This window comes from Cyprinodon variegatus, unplaced genomic scaffold (genome assembly GCF_000732505.1).
Source record: "Cyprinodon variegatus isolate N-32 unplaced genomic scaffold, C_variegatus-1.0 Scaffold234, whole genome shotgun sequence".
NCBI lineage: Eukaryota > Metazoa > Chordata > Actinopteri > Cyprinodontiformes > Cyprinodontidae > Cyprinodon > Cyprinodon variegatus.
In genome coordinates this window covers 636890-664725 of record NW_015150687.1, presented here as the reverse complement: position 1 = coordinate 664725, position 27836 = coordinate 636890, and the positions used below count along the sequence as shown (strand labels likewise).

At 36.0% G+C, this 27836-nt stretch overlaps 1 protein-coding gene across 5 annotated transcripts in view; it reads left to right on the top strand.

Annotated features, from left to right (window-relative positions):
• The window catches only part of LOC107088945 (mucin-5AC-like), a 73897-nt gene extending 56727 nt beyond the window's left edge, over window positions 1–17170 (top strand). For 2 of the 5 annotated variants that reach the window (XM_015381413.1, XM_015381412.1), the window contains exons 4-5: window positions 7504–7560; window positions 16248–17170. In XM_015381413.1, coding sequence (XP_015236899.1) covers window positions 7504–7560; window positions 16248–16437 — 247 coding nt within the window. In that variant the 3' untranslated portion in view covers window positions 16438–17170. Of the gene's footprint in view, window positions 1–7503; window positions 7565–16247 lie in introns of all 5 variants that reach the window. The other 3 variants (XM_015381416.1, XM_015381415.1, XM_015381417.1) reach the window with 2 other exon arrangements.
• The last annotated feature ends 10666 nt before the right edge of the window (window positions 17171–27836 follow it).

Below are 27836 nucleotides of genomic sequence, written 5' to 3'. Positions count from 1 at the left end.
ATCTTTTTCATTTCTATGACAACATTACAGCAGAGCACCATAAGAGATTTACTTTAGAAAAGCAACCTCAAGTACTTAGACTTCAGGAGATATTTTCTTTACAACCTAACTTTTCTGTGCTGATACCTCATTCAGCTTTATGTGGAGGCAGCCAAAGAGGTGGGATGTTTCAATAGGAGGAAGGATTAAAGTAGCTAAAATAACATCAATTTGTAGAGATATTTGCCTAAATAACTTAATAAATAAATCCTTAATAACTTAATAAATAAATCCGAGGACTGGACCAAAAGATCTTGACACTACATTCAGCCATTCACCCTACATTCAGCCATTCACCCATTTACGCACAGACTCACCTACTGATGATGGTAAGCTACACACAAGCTACAATAAAACAGATTCAAACACTTCAGAATTGGAACCTCATAATATCTCCTTAAAGTCCAGGACTTTATGTAGATCAGCAAAGAAATGCAATGTGAATATTAATGCGTAAGAATCTCAAACCTTGGGACAAAGCTTTACTTGAGTAGCACACATTTTATCAAATACATTCTTTAAGTATTCTAATAAGCACATAGAAAGCAGTGGGTGGTGGCTTACTCAAGGAGATTTCAACATTGACATATAACTGGTTACTGAACCTAAAAGTTGAGACTATTTTTTCTCATGCAAAACTATGGGAAAATAAATAGCTTAGGTGTTCAGATGTAATTGAAGTCTGGAATTTTAGAGAGTAAAACCTGTCGTGATCCATGGTCACAGATCCTAACAGAGACTGAAAGCTCTCCAGACGAGATGCAAAGCTCTTTTTTTCCCCAAGGATGTTCAGCCCATATGGTGGGAGAGAAAATTGGAAAGATATTTCATTTTGATTGCCTCTATCCTACTATGTTTCAGCTGAAACTCTCTCCTCATAGAATAAAAGAGATGGAGGAGAAATGATGATCTCCTGTTGGTGCAGCTGAATGAATGTTTTATAGATGGAAGTATAAAAAAGAAATGAAAAAAGAAATGAGGCCTTGCCTGGTTACTGTTTCTAAAATGCAGTTTTAAAATATAAGCTTAACTTCAACAAATGGTGGCCCCAAACTTGTCTGAATTTACCTGACATCCTAATTAACACAAAATAGGGTGTAGCTTATATTCTCTACTGGCCCAACTGACTAGTGACAACACAACAAATGTAAGATTTGCTGACACAAATTCAAGAGCTAAAATAAAGCTGTTCATTTCAGATAATTACTTAAATTCTATGCTTTATTTACAATTAATATATGAAATGACAATAAATAAACAATATTACATTTCAATGAGTGGTTTCAGCAATTCTGGAAATTTAAACCGCTGTTGAAATGGTCTGCTCTAATGTTCCTTGGTAAAGTCTCGTGTCCCAAACCAAAAATACTGTAAACAGAGAGAGATTTGTCATTAAGGTAAAAAAGTAATGACAAACAAGCAATGATAAAACAATACGGATAAAATAAAGATGCTTGGTAGGAAAAGGTTATTCACATGAACTTGAACACCAAGAAACATCAGCAGGGAAAGTTAGCTTTCCACTCTCTCTAATTTTCGAACATATAGCTCAGATTAATTTCACAGGATAAGACTTCTGAAGCAGTTTATTTCCACATTATGGGATTTAAATTATATCTTAAAAAAGTTAGAATTTTTTCCACAACAAAAATTTTCTAAAAGTCTCTAAATATTTTCAACAAACAACCTTTAAACACATTTTAATTATTAACAGCATTTGCCTGCAATTAAAGTCTATAAGACAGAGTTCTAGAAAGTAACTGTGGAAAAATACAGAAATAATACTTTTATATCACATATGATCTGAAATTCTTGCATTTTATTGACTTAAAAAAACATGAAGAATGAGATAACATTTCAAACAGCCGCAGCAGATGCCCTTCACATATTGAACAGAAAGATTTATTATATTTTGGTCAGGCATTCTCTGTCTTAAGGCCGTTTAATTCTAAACAGGGCAATGTGCAATTCGTAACAGTTCTAAGGGGGTTGAAAAAAATATTGGAAAATAGTTTGCCAAAATGACAGCTTGGTTGGAGGTGTGCACATCTCACAGAATTGCAGAATAGCAGAGGAGCTGATAGACGAAGGAGCAAGAGCTCGAGGATGATCAGATTATTATTGGCTTTGAGAAGGAAAAAAGACCATGGCACAGGAAGTAACAAATGATCCAGGATGTGGGTGAATATGCTTCTTTGTTAATGGCTTGGGAAACTGATCATGGCCAGAGAAGTAAAAAAGAACGAAGAATGTTATTTAGTTTTACAAGAACTGGTTTAATTAGGACTATATCAAATCTAGATATATCTTACAATTTTATTGTACAGCTGAATTTCAGATACTATATATGGTATATAGAATTCTTGAAACATAAGAGAAACAGGACTACACTGAAAAACAGTCAAGCTCCAACATCTATAAACCAGAGGTAGAAAAAGTACTAAAATATCATATTCAAGTAAAAGTACCAATACTTGGATGAAATATTACTCAAGTACAAGTAAAATTACACATCAGAAAAATTACTCAAGTAAAAGTAATAAGTAGCTAATTTAAAATGTATTTTAAGTAAAAGTTACTTAGTTACATTTAAAAAAAAAACTGTTGAACGGGGCAGGGGATCTCTCCCATGTAGTGAAAATAGGACAAGGAGTCATAAATCCAAAACTATTTAGTTTTTAATTAAGAAAAATCTTTGTTTGAAGTTCCAATGCACTAAATACTTACCAAAACATGCTTCCGCAGATTAGATGTGGAGTTATTGAATGCTGCTAGTTCAGTCACCTTTGGCAGACACATCTGGCATTGCATGAAGATACTGTTGGCCCTTTTGAATTTAAATGAAAAGCAGTCTTTCAAATGTGGCCAAGGATTTTCGTTGTTTTGAGCAGCAGAATTCAATGTTTCAGCTAGCATTTCTAGTGAAACGTTCTCTGAACCGTCGTCGCTCTCCTGATCCACCTCCATCTCGTTCCCAATCTCCTACAGAAAGACTTGGCGCCTGGTAGCCTAGATCTACATGCTGATCACGTCACTCACTGCAGTGCTTCCGGGCTCGATTTTTTGTCTTCCTTTCGGTTTTCCAAAGTTTTTTTTTAACTCAGTAACGGATGGGATTTGTAATGTAACGAAATACAATACTTCACTCAAAACGTAATCAAGTAAAATTTAATTAAAAACTACTTAAAAAATACAAAATACACAAAAAACCTACTCAATACAGTAACTTGAGTAAATGTATTTCGTTACTTTCCACCTCTGCTATAAACAAAGGTGTTGATGGCAGCAGCACAGCTGATATTTCTCTCCAGGCCAGATGAAGCTACTATGACGAGAAAAAGCAGAGAGAGCATAACGCTAGAGATTGAACTAACAAATACTGCAGAATGGGAGCATAGAGATGGAATGAAGCAGAATAATGAAATAGGGATCCCTATGTCCTCCAGCAGTCTAAAGCCCAAAGAATCAAGGGGAATTGAGGGAAGTGGGGATACGCTTTTCATGAATATTTTAGAAAATATGAGAAGCATATGAGTTTGGTAAACTATTGTGCTCAAGAAAGTATATTTGAGTATGGAAATAAATTCTTTATATGACATTAATAAGGTTGCTAATTAGGACATTTGGAGCAGTTTTAGAAGATATTGGAATACTTATAACTTTGAATATTGACATTTAATATGTAAAATGTTACTATGAAATATTTTGAAACAGGAGTAAAGAAATTTGTTAAAATCATGAGATACCTCAGTGGTGAATTTTATATGTCAGTCTAGGAAAGGTGATGAGCTCAAGTCACCCGTTAATTGGCCAAGAAAAGTTTTGTTTCATGTTTCTTCCGCACGTTGGAGAGTTCTCTTTCAAAACCTTGGCCCAAAACCATGATTTGACCACCAAATGTTTTTCACCTTTTTTTTAATTAATGTTAAAGCTTACTTGGATATGCCCTTCAAGTTTCTACTGCTTATGTCTGGATCATGTAAGTCTGCATCTGAAATACCAGGTCTTGTGATTTGCAAAACTAGCTTGCCCGCAGGCGGGACATGAGTTTGTGAAAAGCCTGGAGGTGAAAATCACAGAGATGTGAGCAGCGCTCTAAAGAGGAGCAGTGGGGAAACCTATGTATGGTTCACAGCATCCTGCCTGGCACAGTTTGTGAACTCTAAGTAGATAGTTAAGGCTGAGGGTGGGAAGTCCCCCCTGTGGAGCCCCTGTGCCTTGATCACACATTACTGTGGTCCGAGGCAATTCATTTTCACAAAGAGGGAACTCACCAGAGGAAGGGGACGAGTCAGAGGACACCTTCAGGGAGCTCTGTGTATAGTGGCACAAATAGAGTGGCAGTGGGGATGAGGGAATCATATATTTTATTTATTCGGTTCATTTCATTGCACTACAACCCCACAGAAACGTTTATGACTTGTTTCTCCACAGACTATTGCCTCATTTTACACAACTATGGAGGGATTTTTTTCCACATATCTGCAGGAGTTTAGCTAAGGTGGGTGTTTTGTGTTGTTGTTGTAAATGAGAGGCAAAGAAATTCTCTCCACTGCTCTTTGAACCTCTAGACTTTCCTCCCGTTTACTTTGTCCACATCCACTCCTCTTGTAATGTGCTGAAATCTAAAGTTTTAGGATTCATTATGTCTGTTGTGCATTAGAATAGAAGTGGACATCCATAGTGAAGTGGCTGAGTGACTGTATGAGTGGGAGTTTTTGAGTGAGTTGGATATGATCGTAGAGTCCGTATTGTTCTTGCATTAAAAAAAACTCTAGTTCCCGCTGCCTCTGAGCTCAGCCCTCGTTTCTTCCTCTGCAACATTTCTCTCCTTGTATCATTATCGAGGGAGTCCTCTTTATTTCCAGCATCTGTGCTGTGATGAGAAACAGCAGCTAACTAGGCCACTGCATAATAAGCAAAAATAGCAGAAGAGGAAAGTGAATAATAAAGAAAGGAGGGGAGAGAATCTGTTACTAAACATGCAACTGCTGACAAAACTAAGTCAGCAAGCAAGTATTTCCCTTCTTCCTCTATTGCAGATGCATTCATTTATTATTGCTTACCTTTACTGATGACTTTCAAGGCAGCGCATCAAAGCCCACAACTCAGTTTGTCAGTAAAGCCCCGAGGCTTTAGTGCCACGTGACTATTAGTGCACCTTGCTGACTTATTGTTTTGGAGTCTAGTGTCGACTGCAACCCCAGAATCTATAGTGTAGTACAGTACCTATTCGATGATACTCAGCATCTCTGCTCTGGATTTGTTCTTTTCAAAGGCTTTATTAGGGTCTACAAGAAGGTGCCTGATGCGGGATTCATCAGTGTCTTTAAATCTTGAATGAATTACATGCAGTACTACCTAACCAGGCAAGGGAAGTTTATTTGTAAGGCAAATTTCAATATGGTGCATGAATAGAACATAAAAAGTGAAAAACATACAGGAAAAGTGTATAGCAGTGACTTAATAGAGTCAGCAATGACAAATGGTTGGACTTCAGACTTCTACTAATGATGTTTCAGAATTGTATCCATTCCTTAATGTTCTGGATGATTTAGGCCCATATTATCTTTATATGAAATCAAATCTTTCTCTATTGGGAGGAGGCTGTTGCTCAGAATTTTCTTTTTCTGCTTCTTTATCCTTATGCTATTTGTGAATAATCAGTTTTTGGGTAGATAGCCTCTAATTTGCACCGTTAGACTTTGGGTTAATGGGGGAAATTTTCCTTTTAAAAGCCAGACTTGCATAGATACAAGCCCAATATGGGGTCTTTATGGTAAATTGTTCCAATTGCTCCAAGGCGCAAAACCCTGGATTATGTTTGGCCCCAAAATAATTTATTAGTAATACAGTAGATAGATATATAAATCTTGACAGAACTAGACTTTGTGTTTTGTTTTTTGTTTTTTTGTAGTGTTTTTTAAAAACAAACAAGGGATGATGTCAGAACTGTACTTTGCTTGTACAGTGAATTGAAGTTGTCTGATCTATCAATGTAAACAACTACATAAAACAAATAATTCAAACAAATGATGTGTTAGACACCAAAGAGTTAATTTAGGCGTAAAACATGACAGTATTTCTTACATAAAGTATGAAATTAGATGAGCTGCAAGGTAGTGCATTTTGAAGGTGTATGTTCTTGCAGCAAGTAGGTACTGGGTTTGAATCTTGGCCTAGGGTCTTTTTGCTTGGAGTTTAGATGGTCTTTCAGTGCATGCGTGGCTTCTCTACTCCAGTCCAAAAACATGTTAGGTTATATTGTCCTTAGGTGTGAGTCTGAGTGTGCATGGTTGTATGGCTATGTGTTGCCCTGTGATGGATCTGTGACCTGTCCAGGGTGTGACCTCCATGCCCTATACCTCCTCTTCCTCTGAATGAGATATCTGATCAAGGTGAACTCTATATAATACTGTAGAATTATTCATGAATTGCTTTAACAGCAGAGGTACATTCCAAAGAGATTTACAAAACAACACTTGAAAACATTACCAAGGACATAAAAGGCATATTATTCAGAATTTTTTTTTTCTACACAAGATTCAACCCTGATAACGAGTTCTTTGTGTTGAATTGATCAGCTTGTTATTGTGATAGAAAACTGGAGCATAATAATCTTAGTTTTAACTTCAAAGAGTTAAGATTTCCACCCTTCTGAAAATGTTTTGACATAAAAAGCCTTTAAGCACAGCCTGACTCATCCAATAATTCACAATCTTCGTTGTAAATAAATGTACTGAAAAAAAAAGAGTTTGAATTTTTGGGATAGGAGATGTAAACCATTTTCCTTTTAGACCTACATGGTTTAAATGAAAGTGACAATTTAAAGCTTACATAGTTGAACATTTCATATCAGTTTTAAGCTAGCTTATAGACTTTTTTTGTCTGTGAACAATTATCTGACTAAACTAAGGAAAAAATAAAAAAAACTGATACATTACCAACTGAAACAATAGAGGATTGAGACAGATGCAGTAAATGCAAAAACTTTCTTGGATGATCCCTACGTTTTCTACTCTGTTCTTCAGGGCTGTTAATATATTTTTATTACTCTTCTTGGTAAATATGTTTGGTTATTGGGTGTTTTCTTTTTGCTTTTGTTTTCAGGGCAATGTAACCCAGAAAAAATTAAGATAAATGATTTTCTCTTGCTCTAAATGAACAGCCACTCTGATGAAAGCAATTTATAGATGAGTCCCAACTGTTGCTAGCTACAGGACTCATCGCCAAATTTCAAACAGAAAACAGGTTTGCCCTAAAAGATAACCAGTGTTTTGTTTTTGTACACTGGATGGGGTGAATCTAAATTAAGTTATATTTTCAAGGAGCAATTTCATTTTAAGTAGGCTGCTGATTAAATGAGAAAGACTCCCACATCTGGGTGGTTGACAATCATGGCTTTATCTTGTAGAAATACACTTTGTTTACCAGTTAAAGTGGCAACCTTCATTTTTCCTACAGGTCAACAGACAGGTCCTCGCATAACAAGACCTTTGTCCCTCTCCATGCATCTTGGAAGTAGGTGAAGTGCCAAAAACCCTTCAATGCCACAATATGTATTTAAACATGCCATTATTTAACTTTTTTTTTTGTCTGTCAAGGAAAAAAGGAAACCTACAGTAATAGTCATGAATAAATTCTGTGAAGTTCATTAAGGCTTCAAGACCTTTTGTTTGATTTTTTTTTAGATGGTTGCATGTAAAGAGCTTAAATGTTTAACACTGCAAAATCAAGCATGAAGTAAAGCTTGTTACCATGAGTTTTGGAAACACCATTTGTCATGTCATGTCCCCGCTACACAGTAGATAACCTTATTAGGTAAAACACACTAAATTCAACAGATTTTTAAAATTTTCATAAATACAACAGAAGCTATGAGAAGAACAGGTGGGCTACTAGAACACATCTATATTTACAATAAGTACAAAAATAATTGTTCATAACAACTGATAACTTTGACAAATACTGTAGGACAGGGACTTATTTCTATAGTTTTCACATAACAAAAATCTGGCAAAAGTACTTGTTGTTATTAAAATGTTTATAACATTAAATTACATATGTTATATAGCATAACATTGTATACTATCTGCATGCAAACCTGCCTTTTAAAGACAAAAAAAATAGTAATTTGTTTAAGTTGACCATCACAGATGTAAACATGACGGAAGGTACTGGTACTTGAACATAATCATGTAGTAATTAATTGCTTTTTTGTTGATTTATTATGTTTTATAGACCATGGCATTTGCTGTTATTCCTGTGTTTATCATGTATGCATTATCAAAATGTATTAATTTAGTTCCTAAATTACTCCTTTGTTCTGTTGTTTATACTTTTTATTTATGTAAGTTCCCTGTTTATTTTTTTCCCTTGGTTTGATAGTTTTTGTGCATGTTGGCTCTGCTACACTCATGTTGATGGCCCAGTCCCAAACTAGCTCCTATACACTACCCCTATGAACTAACCTGCTCTATATTAAGGGCCGTCCCAAACCCTGTGGTGGGTTGGAATTTGGCTGCGGGTGAAACGGCAGACTAATTGGAGAGGGAAATAGAATAGAAGCTCCAATGGTTTCCTGAATCTTTGTTACACTGACAGAAAGTCACAAATTAGAAAAAAAGAGAAAAGACATAATTAATTCCAAAAGTGAAGTTCCTCCTAGAAACAATTTCATTGGACTTTATACATTTATTTTCAAGAAAGGGGAAAATGATTAATTTCATGTCAGCAAACAGTGAACATTTTTTTATGAGTTTATTTGTTTGGAAAATAATAAATACTAAAATGTCCATTATTCAGTGTTTGAAATCAAGTCTCACATTTTATTTGAAATTAGTTTAACAGAGAACAATTGAACAGCTTTTATGAGATGAAAGTAAACAGTAAGACCATATAAGGGTGTTTTTTTTCTGTCAAAAGCATCGACTCTTTCTTGATGTATGTGACAAACTGCCATATTCTTAAGACAGCTGCTGCTTTATGCAGTTGTTAAGCCTTGTCTTTAACCTCCTCAGTGCTCTGAAACTTCAGCATATGATGCTGCAACAACCAACAACAGCATCACAAGGACCTCCACCTGATCAAAAAGACCTCTTACTTCAGGTGTAATGCATCTAAGAATGTCTGCAGCTTCTGTGCTTGATGTTCATTGATTTAAAATTGGCTACAGTAGCTGCACATCCAGCATCCTCTTGTTAGTCTCTGGGTATTGGCCCACAATAACATCACTTTTCCAAGACATTCTCCAACTCCTCCAGAACTTCAAGACTTTTTTGATGAAACTGTTCTTTGCATTGCTCATTTGATGCATCAAGCATCTTGAAGAACATCCCTCTGAAGTAATCAACAGAAGCTGCTGGAGCATTTGTTGCAGCTTTGATGTTTTGGAGGCCCTAGTTGTTTTGATATAATCTACTGCAGTCAGCTTGCCTGTAACTGTGATGGTTTGCTTTTGTAGTGATTTTTTTTGTGGCATTCCATTTCTTCAAGAACTTTCAAAGCAAGATAGAGTCCCAGCACTGTGTTCCCTTTCTTGAATTCTTGAAGCCTTCGTAGCTGTTTCAGAGCCACCAGTTGAAGCCATCTACTCAGTGAGAGGAGTAAATGGACTGCTGCTACTCACACAGTCCACCGAGTAGGACACAGTGGCTTCAGTGTGGTCAATTATCCATATTCAGATGTAGCAATGTTGCAGAAGAGGGTCTTGAACTTTCCTGAAACTCAGATGCCTCAATTCATGGACCCACTGCAGAGCATCACGGGCAACAGGTGAAGCTACAGAAGTTGACTGTGTTATTAAATGAACACAATGAAGACCATAATTTCTGAACAGTGCCAGTGGTGGTGCCTGTGAAAGATAGGCCTGTGAGCTAGCAGGTTCATTATTTCTGGTCCCTGATTCCATTGAGAGACAAATTGAGACAAAGCAACACACCATTTTCAACCTTTGTTAGGTATTCCCCAGTTGTAAGCACTGGTGTCAAAAGTACACACATTTGTTACTTAAGTGGAAGTTTAGATACTGCAGTTTAGAAACACTCTGGTAAAAGTTAAAGTATCAACTTGACCTCTTTACTCAAGTAAAAGTGAAAAACTATGTGCTCCAAAAACTACTTAAAGTATAAAAGTATAAAGTAACCTTTAAGAGAAACAGCCAGATGCCACTATATGAATTGAAAGCTAAATTTTTCGACTATTTAAAAAAAATTCTTTGAGATAGGGCCAAGGATGAGGGAGGTCTTGTTGGTCTCTGTCTCCATCTCCCGATACGCTCTCGCCTGTGTCCGACCTTTCAGACATTTCAACATATTTTTCTGAATCTGACATTGTAGCATTGCATAGACAATTCACAATTGCAGTTTAAAGAACACCTGCTTGCTTCTGATTGTTTTCTTTGGCATCAGCACAAATTTGATGAATAGCTAACCAATGAGTGTTTGCATTATATGACTCATCCAATTACACTAGTTTTCACTAGATGTGGATGGTGCCAATGATCTTTATTTGATGACACGTATGATGTGAAATAAATACTGATAAACATTAAACCAGGGGTAACAATTCAAAATCAGTTTTGTCATCAACCAGTAAAGGTCTGGAGACATTTTTAATGATCTGTTACTTTAAACAGAATTTAACACTGAAATAAAATGAGGTATTTATGCATCCATGTTATACATTGAATAAAAAAAATAATAATGATAAAAAAAATAGAAAATACCAAAAATTGCATCCTGTGCTATCTCAGCGGAGTTGACACTTGTATGACTGTATTCCTGAATAATCTTCAGTAGTTAAAGGACAAGGGTCAGCAAATGCTAATTCTGCCCTGTAAAACAATGACAGGGCAATTGTCGCTGTATGACCTGAAGCCTCATTTGGAGCTTTTAAACAGGCTTTTGAAAAACTTTGATGATTTGCTGCTGTATTATTATAGATTTTTTTAGAATAAAAAGTTATTACATGTGCATAATCGAAAATAACAGAATTACAGTTATAGAGCATTCAGTATTATAAGAAAGCCCACACTGTTTCTGAATAAATACATTATTGTATGAGTTAAAGTTCTGTTACGTTTATGTCTCTTTCCTTGTAAGTGTGAAATGTCCCATGCTCCTGAATGCACCATAGCTTTCTGACTCTAGTGAATGCATCACACTGGTCCGTGAACGCTGTGCTGTGTAGATGCACGTTTGATTTTCCACTTAAGACAAAGCTTTGCAGTTTCAAAACTCACGTCGGCTAATCGCTGTTTAATGTTGTGTGTGAAGAACAACAGACTTCAACAAATAAATCAGCCGTACCTCGAACAAACTCTTTGGATCTAATGTTGTTCATAACACCCGTACTTTTGTAAATGAACCTGCCAAATAACCACAATTATAGGAATATTTAAACATTTTTATATTATTAATATAACAACAAGTAGCTCCATTGGTCATATTTGAATCTGTTTTCCACGTCGACAGTCGCATTTCTACAGAGCGAGCCACGCTCCTGCGACTGGGGATGGATATCTCGGCAGGCATGCACTTTTCGGCATAACATTGGACCGCGGTCTGCTAATCCGTGACCTTTGCATTAAACCGGAGCCAAGAGTAATGAGTAATGCTTGTTTTAAAAATGTAAGGAATAGAAAGTACAGATACTTGTGTGAAAATGGAATGAGTATAAGTAAGACGTAGGAAGAAAAATAAGTAAAGTATAGATACCTAAAAGTATACTTAAGTGCAGTAACGAAGTATTTGTACTTTTTTACTTGACATCTCTGGTTGTAAGTGACACTACATAAGCCAGCAAATTCTTCATGGGGAACTACGTCATGGTCAACGTAGCAAAGACAGACTGATTCCTGTTCCATTCCACTAATGTCCTGTGTTCCGTCAATAATTATGGAGTATTACAAGTTTGGTTGTGATTTGATTTCAGTGGCTATATCTCTGACAATAGTGTTTTCTTTTATGCTCAACATCTCATTTTGGACTTCGGGGCTGGTGTAATCATGACAACGTAAATCAAGCCATTTCAACAGGAGGTATTCATCATTTGATCCCAACCTGAATACCTGAGAATGATTTCCTTCCCCAGTTCATTGTTTCTGAGAGCTAAGCTTTGTCCGCCTAGAAACTAAGCACAACTAATGAATGGATTTGCTTTTGGACAATATGTAGTAACTGCAAGCTTAGGAGACTTACCTTTTGTATGATCTGTAAATTTCTCCACAGCCTTTTTCATTTCCTGAATCCAGCAGAGACCAATACAAAATCAGTGTTTTTTGCCAATGAATACCTGTCAAGCTGAAATGCTTTTACACAGTAAAAGCACAGCACTCCATTCTCTTTATGACTGTAACGAATCCATGGAAATTCTTTAACCCATTTCTCTTGGAAATATAAGGATGTTTGCTAGTTTTTGAACTACAATTTCTTTTGGATTAGGCTGATATGGCTCAATTAGCATAGCTGGCCCTCCATTCCACCTTGTGCTCCTTTACTGGCTGAACTTTCACCGGCCAATGGCTGCGGCTGATCTAGCTGAGATAAACAAAGTAGAATAATAAGCAAGTTAAAATTTAAGTAATAATAATATTTACAAGAAAATTCCAAATAAACTCATTTATATCATTTCCTGTGACTTTCTCACCCGGTTCATGAACTCACCCCTTAGTTGAAATAATTTCTTAATAATAAAATCATACATTTATATAGAATATTTAGTACACCAGCCTCAATAAAAAAGTTACCTGGCCAGTTTGCTTCTTTCATCTGATAAAAAGTGTACATGCTTGGTGTTTGAAATTTGAAAGCCCTGGTGGAGATAACATCACATTAAAATTTGTCTTAAACTTCTATTCATGACTAATATATGTTTGTTCTTTCAAACTCAGCTATGATTCTCCAACCTCCTATCCTTCTACTTCCCCTCCTCATGCCTTTTCTACACTCCCTTCTTTCAAATTTCCTTCTGTATTTCTTGCATTTCAACTATTCCTCTCCTGAGAAATTATATGGATACATATAATGAGCAATTGGACAGTTCGGGGAGCACCAATTCAAATTTATGATAAAAAAAAACACAGTTTTAAAATAACTATGAGCTTATATGTATGAAAATCACAATCATAGATTTCATTTTTCCCCTTTTGATAATGATGACAATATAAAAGAGCAATAACTTTTATTTATTAGCACTTTGAATAAGACTAATATACTTTACACGATCAATGGGAAGGATCTTAAAGAGGAAATGCTGCTTTATGGAGTCAGTGAAGGTGTTACAGGAGGGGTGTTAAACATTTCTTTAAATGAAACTAACTAATATTTTGACTTTTTAAGAAGTTGCGTGTACTGTTTCCTTTTTTTTGGATATCCTGGCTGTGAGCCTAATAACCAAATGCACACACATACACACACACTCACACACATCACATTGATTGAAATATTATTATAAATTAATACATCTAATATCACAACCCTTCTAGATTGTTGGTGAAGATTCTTAGTCCTTCAGGTCATAGTCAATCCAAAAAAAAGAACATTAAAAAGAATCCACTGGACTTTGTGTCCACGTCTTCAAACTTGGAAGCAAATTCCAGTGGATTGTTTTTAATTTTCTTTTTTTGGAACCCTTCTAGATTACCTGATCCTATCAGGAGAACAAATGCCCAACTTACAGCAGCAGATTCCTTCTTAACGACCAACTTAAACTTTTGACAAAAAATATGAGCTACAAATCCAAAGTAAAAGAAAGTGGAGATGTAGACCTGCAACCCTACAGTTCTAAATACAGTAGCACATCGCTGCCATGGCCATCCAATCCATTGTTAGTGTATCCTTCTGTGTGTGCTGTAGAGTAACATTATTTTTGGACACTAAAAAGAGCCGGGGACCAAAATGGACTTTGCAAATGAACAGAGGACATGTCCCCCCCCTTTTACATCCATCGTTTATGGACTCAGTTAAAAACCATATTTGAAGTAGGGAGAGTGCAGGCATGCAGCACGTTTTACATTTTTATGAGTTTCACATGGGTTATTAATTTTAGAATGACAACAGTCGTAGCAATTAAACTCATACCTGTCCCGCTGTACACACATACAGTTGCAAGATGTAGATACTTAATATGAAGAAAGTAACAACATTTAAATAAGTCACACTAATTTCAAATGAAATGTAAGATTTAAGTTCTAACAAATAAACAACAGTTGCAAAAGCGCTCTTTGGCTTTGCAAGTGTGACTTCATTGGGATTGACACTTGATAGTTAAGGGGTAGTGCATTTGGGGCAGTTTGGGCAAAATAGGCCACCTTTTTCAACCTTCCTGTGCTTATTTGGCACCAGACGTGTCACATGATCTCCTAATGAGCCCAGCTGCATTCAAAATCATGACAAATATGACAAGTCAGATAAGATTGAAAAGTTTTACTGTTCAAGCACTGATACATACAGGGACTCTCAGCCTCCCTTGCAGAGGGCTGAAAAGGTTTAGAACCAAAACAGTAGGTAAATGTGGTAACTTGAAATTCTGGTAACATAGCAAGGGGCAAGTACATCCTGAAAAAAAGCCTTTGCTATTCCGTTTAATCGAAAATGCAAAAACATTTCTTAAAAGTATTCTGTCTATGAGGCAGAAAGGAAAAGCAGAAAAATGCCAACTAGCCCTAAGGCTAGCTGAGCTACAAAGTGACATAACCACCCTGACAGAGTATCTTAAGAGTATATGCATTAAGTTTGGAGGTTAATATAAAAGGGTTAAGAAATAGCTGCTTCAACAGTAAAGAAGTAAACATATTGCATGGCATAAGGTAACGTATTTGTTGTTAAATGTTATCAACTTACTGATGAGGCCCATTATGGTGTTACTTTATCATCAAGTCCCCGTTTAAGATGTGTCAAATTTGTTTCCAAATTCCTACTTACTACAGAAAGGTTCACACATCATAAATGTGTGCGGGTGTGTGTGTTGTTCCATAAGAACCTTGGTATATCATTGCATCATGATTTATTTTAAATTTTAGACATGTATAGATATCACTGTGGGGACACCAAGGATGACTGATCATTTTCAACAGAACTATAAATGAGAAGTCATTGAATTGTTTGAGTAATAGTCCAACACATTTAGCCTAATCTCCACAGAATTAGTTTATGCTGACACAGAATCGTTAAAGGCTATCTCCGTCTCCATGGAAGAGTAGTTGGGCTGCAAGTAACCTGAAATGTTCTCTGGGCTTCCCGCTACGGGATAGGTTAAACACAGGGACAAATTTAGTTAGAATCTACAGCTGCAGTGAAAAATATATACATAAAAGAACAATGCTCCTTCAATTTTCTGCAAACTTGTCTGTTTGATGTCAGCATGGTTAGCAATCATGGCCTTCAAAAACATTTAAAAAAGACATTTAAACATTGACTGTACCACAAGTAAATCTTATACTATCTATCGAAATGTTAGGGAGATGTCATTTTAGTGCAATAAAGGGTTGTTTGTTTTTCACATCTTTATCACTGGTGCAAATAAGTATGGAGGTTGATGTGTTTATAGCTGAGGCAACTCAGAACTTTTAACTTGTCCAAACTCTTCTTTCAAATCGGTTTCCTCATCATGGTGAACTTTTCTGGTAAAAACTTTATAATGTGCATTATGAAACAGCTCTATGCACAATCACTTGTTTTTTTTTTTAAAGGGGATAATTTCAAAGGGTTTGTATGAAACAGAAGCAGCACCTAAAAACAATGACAAGAGCATAAAGCTAGCTTTATAAAAACAATCTCCTCCAAGCTATGAAATATTCAGAAGGATAAAGAATGAGTTACAGTGACCCAAAAAATCTCTGCTGTAAATATATGCCGTTAAAACTTGTTTTAAGAGGAAAATGTTAAAAAGCAAACTGGAAAGTTTGGCATGAACCAAGAGAAAGACTCAAAGTAATTTCATTTATATCGATGAGTTTTTTCTTTAAATATTATTTTTAGCAATAATTTAATCATTTTCACTGTCAAATCCATTTATGATTTCTTGAGAATACATTTTTATATAGAAAGGTGATTCTAAACTTAATCCTAAGAGCTTTGCTGAGGTTAATTTGACTTTTTGTGTTCTAGTGTTGTTTCCATCGCCCTCATGTGTCCAGTGAAAAGATCATTTCTGTTCTTGTAAGTTGAAATGCAAACATCCATTATTGGTTTTCTTCATCTTTGCAGTGTTGAGCATGACTTTCGTCTGCAAGAAGGGCAGGTGGTACGAACTTGGAAGGTGGGTGACCCTCCAGAGGGCTCACCACAGACTCCCACCCCCCAAGCCACAACACCTCACCAACAAGAATCTCCACAACTAGTCCGACCCCCTGCCACCACCAAGAAGAACCGGAAGAAGTGCTTTTGGTTCCTCTGAGCAACCAGGGGTGAAACAAAAGACATTTCGTTACTGTAATGCACCACACATACTTCTTAAAAAAAAAAAGAAGACATTTCACATGTGGAGTAAAACAAAAACAACAAAAAAACTGTGAAGTTACCAAGAGGATTGAAATGAAAACGAATCACTATGGAGGGTGAACTGTGACACAGATCAGGTTATCGTCTGTTAAACACAATGGGAATGATTTAACTAGTTTGAAGATATTGTTTCTGTTGTTTTGAATACATATTCAGCACTCACAATTTTGATCAAGGAGCAGGATAAAATATGCTGAGGTCAAGCAAATGCATAACTATAGTCTGCCAAAAAACTTATAGGCAGGAAGCTATTAGGAGACATTAAGAAAATATTTACTGTTCAGGTATGGGAAAAGTGGCAATACAGCAGAAAAGATAGCCCATATTTATTAAAGGTTAAATTATTGTACTTTATAAGGAAAGAAAGAGACAGAAGATTCTTCTTTTATGGACTAATGAGGGTCAGAACACCAGCTTTTATATCAAGTGATATTTAAAAAAATGTAATATGACCCAATTAAAAGTTTTTATTGTACTGTAACTGAATAAACTATTACATGTGTCTACATGCACATGGTGTGCACAGACAAAATATGAGACATATTTACAGAGAAAGTATAATGTGAATTGTTAAAAAATGGTGAATTGAGTTCTGTGTGTATCAGAGCTGCTTGGATGCTTTATTTCAGAAATGGATCTATAAAAATATTTTACCACAGCTGCTCACTTGTCTTGTCATTTATTTAAAAAAAGGTTGCATATATATATATATATATATATATATATATATATGGCATGCAAAATGCTTGAAACAGCTGCGTGATGTTTTCAGAAAATTATTTGACAACAATCGATTTCCTCACTGTATGATTTAACAGTTTAAAGAAAGATTTTAGGTAAAATAAGACTTTACAGAAATTTTAGGTGCAGTTGCTGTGACCACAATCCTAGTCTTAGTTTACAAGCACTATTCAGTACAAACTGGATATACATACTTCAAAGACATAAATTTCATTTATTTTATGCTTAGAGCTATTTACCATACCTATTTCTTTTTTTCTTTTTCTTTTTTACCAGCATTCAGATTGACTGCAGCTTTTGTCATTCATGTAAATCACTTTAAAGGATATGGAATAATCTTGTCATAAATAAAAGCTACTTTAAGAAATCACAGTTATCAAACTAGATGGATAGGTTGTAATTAGCTAACATATTCTTTAACATCATCCATTTAGAAATGTTGCGAAAACAATTTGACTATCAGCTATAACAGGCTGGACTTTTCTAAACATCAACAAATTCTACTTGAGCGTCACAACTCTAAGATCCATATAGTGCTAAAAACTGACAGTTGTTATTCCAATGATGCACTCATCCAACATAATGTAAAATCATAGCAGAGGTGACCAGATGTTCTATCTTAAGTGGTGACGGAGATTAACTTCTCTTCAAATGCTGAATGTTTTAATTATTTGTTGGTCAAACTTACGTTCTAAATAATTCATATCCACTTGCAGTCACTGTTAGAGCATTACATTGCTATCCCCCATATAGTCTGCTGATTCTTTGATTTAGAGTAAAAAAAATGAACATAGCAAAACAAAAAAACTGTTACAGCAGAACAAAAGTATGTGGTGCTGACATAGTCTAACACTGCAAACTCTATCCTCTACACCCGAAGACACAAGCAGTGCATAAAAAACCGATGTGCATTCAATGCAACCACAGTCTTCAGAGACATGAAAATGTGCCTCATTTCCATACTTTTATAACAGTGTAAGAGCTGTTTTCCAATACAATGTTGTATTCAGTCATGGGAAAAAAAAAGATTGTGCTCGTTTTTCTTAATATGGTTATGTTCAATGTTTTCTTCAGGTAATATACCTTTAGAACAGCAGCCTGCAAGCCTGGTCCTCAAAATTTGCTTTCCTGGAGTTTTTTGAAGCATCCCTGCTCCAATTTAGCTGAATGAAATTAATGGTTTGTACAAGGCTTTTGCCAAATTTGATGGCATGCAAAAAAAGTTAATTTAGTCATTTAAATTAGCTGTGTTAGAGCAGGGATGCCTCTACATTCTGCAAGACAGTAGATCTTGAGGACCGGGGCAGGAGACCCCTGCTTTACATAGTGGTAGTCTTAATATTTTTTTCCTATAACTGTATATGGGAACCTAAAAAACACAGTCACTGCTTCTTTATTAGCTAAACACATATTACTTTATCAATTCGATCATACATATAGAGCATTTAATCAATTAAGAACTCTGCAGGTATAAAAAAAGGAGGTCACTGTTATTTGAGCTGTTCACCTTATTACACAATTCACCTTCATTTCTACTTACCTACTTCATTTCTTAGAGAAAAGTATATACATTGTGTCTGTGCACTGGATGTGCATGTGTATAAATATTACATATTTATAAAATTGTGTTAAGATGTTGATAAAGAACTTGGATACACCCATGACAAAAGAGTGACCTATTGTTATTTAGAGCCTCATGCTGCCTTGTGTTCTATTACAGCTGAATGGATGGTTTGGAAAACATTAGTCATTCATCATCTCTCTTCTTTAGCCTTATTTTAAGTAAACCTTATTGAAATATAAATGCATTTGATCACAATTTATCATTTTAAGCCTGACCATGATTTCCAGGAAGATTTCCTTACAGAATTTAAGCAAAAGAGGCTTTTCATTCCTAAGATAGCAGCTCAGACAGCCCACTTTTATGGACACTCCAGGGCAAATCTCAGGAAATTAAGCCTCAGCTGTTTGATGGCAGTGAGAAGCCCCAAATATTGCTACTTAGTAATTCATGACACACATAAGCTGCTTCTCGAAGGCTCTGAGGTGGTATGAAATCCTAATTTAATTCTAAACTTTGCAAAGTGCTCGCTTTGGGTGTGTTTGTATGATTGCACTGCTGTCACTTTTTCTCTCTGACTTGGAAAAAAAAAAGCTAACTATTTTGTTTTGGTTTAAAAAGGTTATTAAATTGGAAAAATATTACAGGCATTTATTTAGCAAAGCAGTTTAGGATTCCTGGTTTTATAAGTTTCTTGTGAGCATTTTTTTCTGGGCTTACAATACATGAGTACACATTTGTGTATGACTACACGAATGAATAGACACATGCATCTGCCTAAGCTTGTTTCAAGGGCCAGGGTCTCCGACTTAACTCCAACCTGCTGTGTTGTACTGAGGTGTGAAGGTTGGAAAGCTTTTTCAGCAGGAACTAAGGTTTCCAAATAAGCAATATAATAGTGCACACAGAAACACACAACAGCATTGAATCTCACTGCTAACATATTGTTCCCAAACCACCACAATGCATTATCTCCCCCGCAGTTGTTCCTCTCTCCATCGCAACCAGGCACGCGCTGCTGTCCTGGTAACTCTGTGCGTGCCATGCGATGCAGAGAGGAGTGTAGAGATGTCAGTCATTAATCTGCTACAGCACAGCCTGTAATCCTGATGACAGAGCAAGCTTACAGAGAGCAGAAAGGATGTGAGCCCAGCGTGGAATAAGGAACAAAAGAGCCAGTGAAGACTGGCTTAGAATCCACAAAAAGGAATGAAACGTGTGCTTGTGTGTTTGTCTTTGGGGTAAGGGAGGGGTGATAGACAAGACAGGTACCTACTCTGTCTGCAGCCCTGTAAAAGGTATAGAAAATATTCACCTATCCGAAGTCTGACTGCTGGGACAAGATGGATGGTTCAGAACAAATGTATCTGATCCTCAGTGGTCAAAACAAAGCACTTGAAAAAATACGCACGCAGTAGAGAATGTACAAAAAGCTTATTTTTTTGGGCTGTTTTTAAAAAAACATCAAGGGTCAAAGTTGGCTCACGCAATTCAGTGCAACGAGTCGAAATGTGGCCAAAAATGAAGGAGAGAAAAACTAACCATGTCTCGCGGCATCAACAAGCGTGCATAATGGTGGTTTAAAAACAGCTACAACTGGCCCTGCATGCTGAGAAGACGCTGCAAAGCTAATACGGCATGAGTCATTGATCTTAGGCTGCTACAGAGGTATTATGTTTCACTTTACCACATTATGACCGGAGAGGCTGTTACAAAGTCAATCAGACGAAGAAGACAGAAATTCTGCAGCTGGTCCTCCAGTTAAGATGCACAACAATATTATTTGAATGCTAATGCAAAAACTTATTAAACAAAAACTCTTTTCATATTTATGTTTAAAGCACAGTCAGAATGTGGTGCAAAACAGCAATGCTTTCCAGGCTGTGATAATGAGGTAAGGTAAGACAAGGCAAGTTTATTTATATAGCACATTTCAGTGCTAAGGCAATTTAAAGTGCTGTAAATAAAATGATAAAGAAATGGAAAATTATATTGCAGTGCCATAGCCACAACACAAATAATTAAAGAGAATAAACATTAATAATTAAGATGATATTGATATATTAAAGGAATGATGAAATTCTTGATAAAACCTGAAGGGAAAGTTGTACTGAAAACTCACTAATGTTGTTTAGATAGCATATTCAAAGGCCACTCTAATAAATATGTTTTTAATCTTGATTTAAAGCAACAAAGGATTTAATTGCTTTCATTGTTTTCTGTCAGTTTATTCCATGAACTAAATGATGCTTCCCCATGTTTGCTTCAGGTTCTCTTTATCCAGTGTAGATTTGAGATGTCTAGGCAGTTTAACATACTGACCAGAACATCTGTAAACGTTTTAATGCTAAGCCATTCAGTGATTTATAGACTAATAAAAACATTTAAAAGTCTGTTCTCTGAGATACGGGGCCCATGGTAACAATTTAAAAAAAATTGTGATGTGCTCTACTTTCTTAGTATTGGTGGGGATGTGGACAAAGGCATTCCAAATCAGCTGCAACTGTCAGATTGACTTTTTAAGTCGATCTGACTAGATTATTGCAATGCCATTGACATTGCAATAATCGATTTTACTAAAGATGAACAGATCAATACGTTTTTCAAGGTTCTGCTGAGAGATTAGTTCTTTAATCCTTAAGATATTCTTAGGTGATAGAAGACTGTCATTGTCTTTATGTGGCTTTGAATGAGCACACTCTGCATTTACCCAAATTATTATTATTTTTTTTTCATTGTCATGACACTGTTACAAGAACATGGCAAAGAAATTAACTCTCTGCATTTAACCCAGGGAGCAGTGGGCTGCCATTGTGCGGTGCCCGTGGAGCAGTGTGGGGGTTAAGGGTCTTATTAAGGGACCCAGAGTGGCAGTCACAGCTTTTGGAGTGGGGCTTGAACTCAGATTCCAAGTAAAATGCCCTAACCGCTAGGCCCCCACTCCCTCTAAGTCATGGGCCCTTGAAATCTTTCTAATCATCATTCTGGATAGTTACCCGTATGGCCCAAATATATCACAGAAAAGTGATTTAAAGATGATTTGAAAGTCTTTATTTGAAGGAGATAGTTAAAGTGGCAGTGTTTCAGCTTGGAAGATGCTGATCTAGTAGCAATGCCTGGGCCATGAAGGGTGCTGCATGGGGAGGATGTCATGGTCATTTGAGTTCAATTCTTAAACACTTCCCTATTTTTAACTAAAATCAAGTGAGGGAAGAATGGGCTCATTGGTGGGTAGATTTTGTGTGGACTGGGTCGGGGTGCATGTTGATCTGGATTTGAGTTTTGGAGGAAGGGTTTTTCCAACTGTCCTACAGAAGTTGGCAGGGAGACCTTCTGTGATTGACTCCTTCTTAGAGCCATCTGTCTAGTTATCTCTGTCTCAGCTTTAGCTGAATGTGGCAGCATTATCATAGTTGTTGTTTCTGCATGTTCCCTGTCCAAGGCGAAGTGATTCACAGAATAAAACCCCTTAAATATGACACCTTTACCACAGGTTCTGCTAAGAAGTAACAATCTTTATTGAAAATGTGTCTTTTCCCTGAAAAGAAATATTAAAAATGTCAGTGGAACTCAGATGTGGAGCAACACAGACTTTTTAACCATTTACAAATCATAAGAAGTCTCCAAAATATATAATCTCCATTTTTTTTCTTGGAAATGAAAATACAACATGAAGGATTGACAAAATATTAACTGGGATATCAGACAGCACATTACAAGGAAAAATCATAACTTCTGTGTCATCCTTTGAAACTTTCTTTAAAGAACTCAAAGCACAAAATGTATTTTGGTAATACAGGTTTTGGAAGCAAAAATCAATAGCTTCTTAAACAGTGAGGAAAATAAGTATTTGAACACCCTGCTATTTTGCAAGTTTTCCCACTTAGAAATAATGGAGGGGTCTGAAATTGTCATTGTGGTTGCATGTCCATTGTGAGAGCCATAATCTTAAAAATAAAATCCAGAAATCACGATGTATGATTTTTTAACTATTTATTTGTATGATACAGCTGCAAATAAGTATTTGAACACCTTAGAAAATCAATGTTAAAATATGGTACAGTAGCCTTTGATTGGATTTTCCTGCCTAACCTTAGTCTGCTTGGTTTCGATCTCCGGCCTCCCCAGCTGCTGCTTCACATTGGCAGCTGACCACCTCAAACCAACCTCATCCTTTGGGCTTGGACTGAACTATAAGACCAGGTTAGTGACTCATACATTCGTTATCACTTCCAGAAATACACAGTCACTAACCTGTTGTCTCCTCCTGCAGAGGTCCCTGCCTTACACATACACGCTTTTCACTTTGGTTCAATTCTCAATAAATATTTTCAGAAATCTAACTTTTGCCCACCTTGAATACTGGATACTATTGTTTTGAGCTTGACATATTTATCTGCTACTATTTTAAAGGAAACCTTGAATGTATTAAGCCTTAAAATTTGAACAAATCTCAGAGACTCTTAAACAGACTCTTAACCCCCTTTCCCCATTTTGCTTGTCTTTATATACCTGAGTTTATTTTCAGTAGTGTTTACTTTAGATAAAATAATACTGTGTGTGATTCTTAGCTAATAAAGGTACCATTGTATTTTAACCTTGGTCATTTGTTTATTTTATGTGCTGAATGATTTTTCACTCAGGTCAGATCCACCCTCCTTTAAGTAGCATTTGAATGAACTGAGATAATTTCTTTGGTTGGTGATTAATAAATAGCCATAGCCATAGTCTACATTACTAAATTAGTGAAAGCAACTGGATTTTAAAAAGCCAGTCCAGGAGTCCAACTTTATGTAAAAGACTAAGAACCCTGGTGAGTAAACAAATTACAGTTATAATCATTTAATAAAAAAATAATTTGTTAGTTTTACTCCTGATTTGAATGATCTCTTAATTAACTATAACTCCAAGTTCTAGTTATTTAATATACTCTGGTAAGCTTGCACAACAAAGGTAACCCAGTTAATTGCATCAAGTCATAGAGTTTGCAAGATTTGTTCCTCCTTAATGAGTATATACCATCATCTTGCATTTTCTCGCTGACTGCAACATTCCCTTACATTGAGCATGCATTCTCTAACAGCAGAGGGAGAAACCTAACTAGGCTGAGTGTGAGAAGCTTTCTGCCAGGGCTCACTGGAAGTTTAAGGAAAGAGAAGCAGAAACACAAAAAGAACATAGAAGCACTGATATAAACAATGTATTTTCTATGTTAGAATAGGTAAATTAGCTCCGTAGCTGCCTCTGTCTAGGAAAGAAACGGTTAAGTAGATTTTCATGTAAAAAAGGATGAATGAAAGCATATTGTCTCCAACATGCCGACTTCTTGCATAGTACTGTTTAAATGCACGGAGGCAAAACGTTTCTTTGTTCTTGCTACTTCGAGAACAAGAACAACAGTTGGTGTAGTAAACAGCCTCCAAAATGAAAAGAAAAAAGACCACAAGAATAAAAGAAGAAACCCAGCACAGGAGATAAACTATAAAGAAAATTAACAAAAAAACCAAAACCAGTTAGAACATTATTAAATCAATAGGGAAACAATGAAGACAATAAACTTTTATATCCAAGGACCATCACAAGAAACCTCCAGGGAAACTATGTTAAATAGCTGGTCCTGAAAAGTCTATTTATTCAGAACACCAAATCGACAAAATTATTTTTGTTCCCTATCACATACAGTATGGGAATATTTAGCTTTTTTTATAGTAAACTTTTAACTCAGCATGCTAAAACACTCATAATTCCAAACAAGAGCTTATAGGGGGGCAGAACATTTTGAACAAAGAATAACAAGAGTTCAAATCTATACTACCTTCAGGGCAGTCAGGGTGCTCATGAACACTTTTGACAGTTATTTTCAGGGGAATATGTCACTGTTCGAGAAGAGCTTTCTGAACATCAAAGTCAGCCTCTCTCAAGACATGTTAGATAACTTCAAAGTCTTGTGACTGCTTTGCCAAGAGGTACTTTGCCTTTGTTTTGTTCTGCTGGCTTGTTTTGCTTTTCATTGTGGAGAAGATGATAGGAACTGTGACTGCATGTTACATCATGAAACACTTCAATCCTAGGAAAATACTTCCTATTCAAGGACACAATAGATGTTTGGCATATATTCTGACAGGTAAGTGTCCCCCTTCACCCTGAAGCAGGATTATTCATTTAAAAAGAAAATCTGCCATTAAAATATTCTAATTTTAAAAGTATATAACAGAAAAAAGTTCATTTGCATGTCTTTTCTTTGTCCACTGATGAGAAGCAATCTCATTTTATTTGTTAATGTCTTTATATTTCAGAATTGCTCTGAACATTTCTTAAGATAAAGAATGTTAAAAAAATGCTCAAAAGCGAGGGAACTAAATTACCCATTTATTTGACCCATTTGTCACTCATTTGCTTCATTTCATACCCAAACAGTGCCAATTTTAGATGCATGCTTAATTTGTAGATAAATATACATTACTATTGCATCCATCTTATTTCTGTTGGTGTTAAGGGAATTTCCAAAACTATTATGAGGACTGATGCTCAAACTCAAAATGTAATCTGGCTGAGTTTACATGATGGCTAATCATGTCTAGCTGACCAGACAAGATCTCCACCCTTTTATTATCTTTGTTTATAAGGGGAAGAAAAAAATATATATTTTTTTTATTTTCCTATTGAAATGAAATGGCCTCTCACATATTTCCATACACTAATATGCATTTAAATTAGCGGTTTTAACATGACAAATTATGAATGCAAACCACTGTACAGTATGTTGGTTATATAATCTATCTGGACATAAGCTTATTCTTACAGACTACTGGCTGTATAATTAAATATTTAATATTAATAACCATCTGTGTATCTGGGAGGGAAAAACGTTTGATCGAAAAGATCATCTGTTGCCTTTTTAAAAAATAATTAGCCATAGATCGCCCTTCTATTAACAAAACATCAAAAGCAAAAAGAAGCTAAAAATAAAATATTCCTGCAGCTGTTAGGGTCTCTGGGGTATTGCTGTATTTATGGTTTGAGTGAGCTTCCTGTCACAGAGAGCATCTTTGCTGGTGGCTGGGCCGACCCGAGTTGTTGCACACCTGAGAACACTTCTCAATCAAGATTACTTCATCACCTGCCACCTTGCTCTCCAGGACAATGTCTCTTGCAAGTACCAGGGCTCTCGGATCTCCCTAACATTTTCCTGGAACTCTGGGGTACATTGTGCAAAGCCTGCTGAATCCACTAAGAGAAATCAATCAATCATCGGTTGACATCAACCAATCCATACTGATCAGTCTGTTTTCTCACCTCAGACAAACCAGAAAGTTCAGCTCACTTCCTATAGTTCTTCACTTCCAGATTATTGTAAATCAAACTCTAATAGTCACTTGTTCTCTGTGTTATCACATGTGGGTCAAAAAACTACAAACATTAACACTAACATTAAAATTATATGTCTGGTAATTGACCTTTTCAGATCAGTTGAACAGAAATAATACTTTAAGGAAAACATACATTGTGTTAAAGAATTGCAGGACAAGGCTAAAGTTCTGATGCAAAGCAAAAACATGCCACACAAACTCCCATCATCTGACAAAAATCTACCAAATTATTGCAAATAGATGAAGCTATTATCTGGGATGCAGGGATGTGTTGCATCATATGTTCTGTTTCTCCTCCATGTCCTATTAACTGTCACCATTTGCAGACCTTCGTGTGTTACTGTGAAATATAATTAAGCAAGCAATAATAGGCTCCTTGGCTAAGGATGAAAAGACTTACTTTTTGAATGCCACCTGCTGTAATCTAAGAAAAAAAGAAAGATATTTAAATTTTGTAAGATAACATAAATTACCTAATTTAGTTAATTTCAAAAATAAGAAGTTTTTACTCCAATAACTATGTGGGTATTGGATGAAATTGACTAATAGACTGGTGAGGGAAATAGCAGAGGTCTTTTGAGTTACCTGGCTTTAATAAGAATTTGGTCAAAATTGTATCCAACTTCATCTTAGGTTATATTTATACTGCAGTCTAAGTGGTGCAAATTAAACTTTTGTACACATTTTTGAAGAATGTTTTTTTTTTTTTTTTCTGGATCTCACATACCACTAACATTTGGATCTTTTTCTAAATACAAACAAGGCAATTTTATGCCTGGTTATAAATTGTAAATTTGTCAGATGTTTGCAAAATGATATCTAAACAAAATTTTATTTGACTTTAATGTAATCCAAATGTGACAGTTGTCACAAATAAGCACCAGAAGACACGGGAAATAGAGAGATTAAATATAAACAATGCATAACCTAAGCCACATTTCTACAGCTCCATCTGGTCAAGCTCTGCTCCCGGCCACCTACTTTCTATTTGTATTAGTGTTTTCTTTTTGCTTTGTAAAAGTACTTGCTTTTTGGGTCTTTTTTATCTCAATCTCTCAAAATTTGGACTCACATATATGTCCTTTCATCAGATTCCTAGTCCAGCTAGATGCCTCTAAAGTTGGTCTAGGCATTTTCCTGGCTAAATGAGACCCTGGGCAGAGCAGCCCATACTTTTAAACTATTACCTTGTGCGGTGAGATATTCCGTGGTTGAACAGAAGGGCATGGCCATTAAATGGTCTTTGGAAAGTTTCAATTATTATTTGCTAAGCAGAGAGTTTGATCTGGAGACAAACCATTGTGCCCTAGCTTAGATCAATACCATGAAAGACAACAACCAACCAACCTCCGATTGGGTGGTTTTTGTCCTTGAAACCTTAAGTTTATTATTCGTCACAGAAGTAGGACACTTAACAATGTCACTCCAGGTTTTCAAATGTGTCCAACCTTCAGGAGGAGAGAGATGATGTGATGAGGGAGCTGTCACAAGCTGGGATGCAGCTCTTTAGTAAAGTCCATGCTGACATGCAAGCACACACACACACACACACGCACACACACACACACACACACACACACACACACACACACACACACACACACACACACACACACACACACA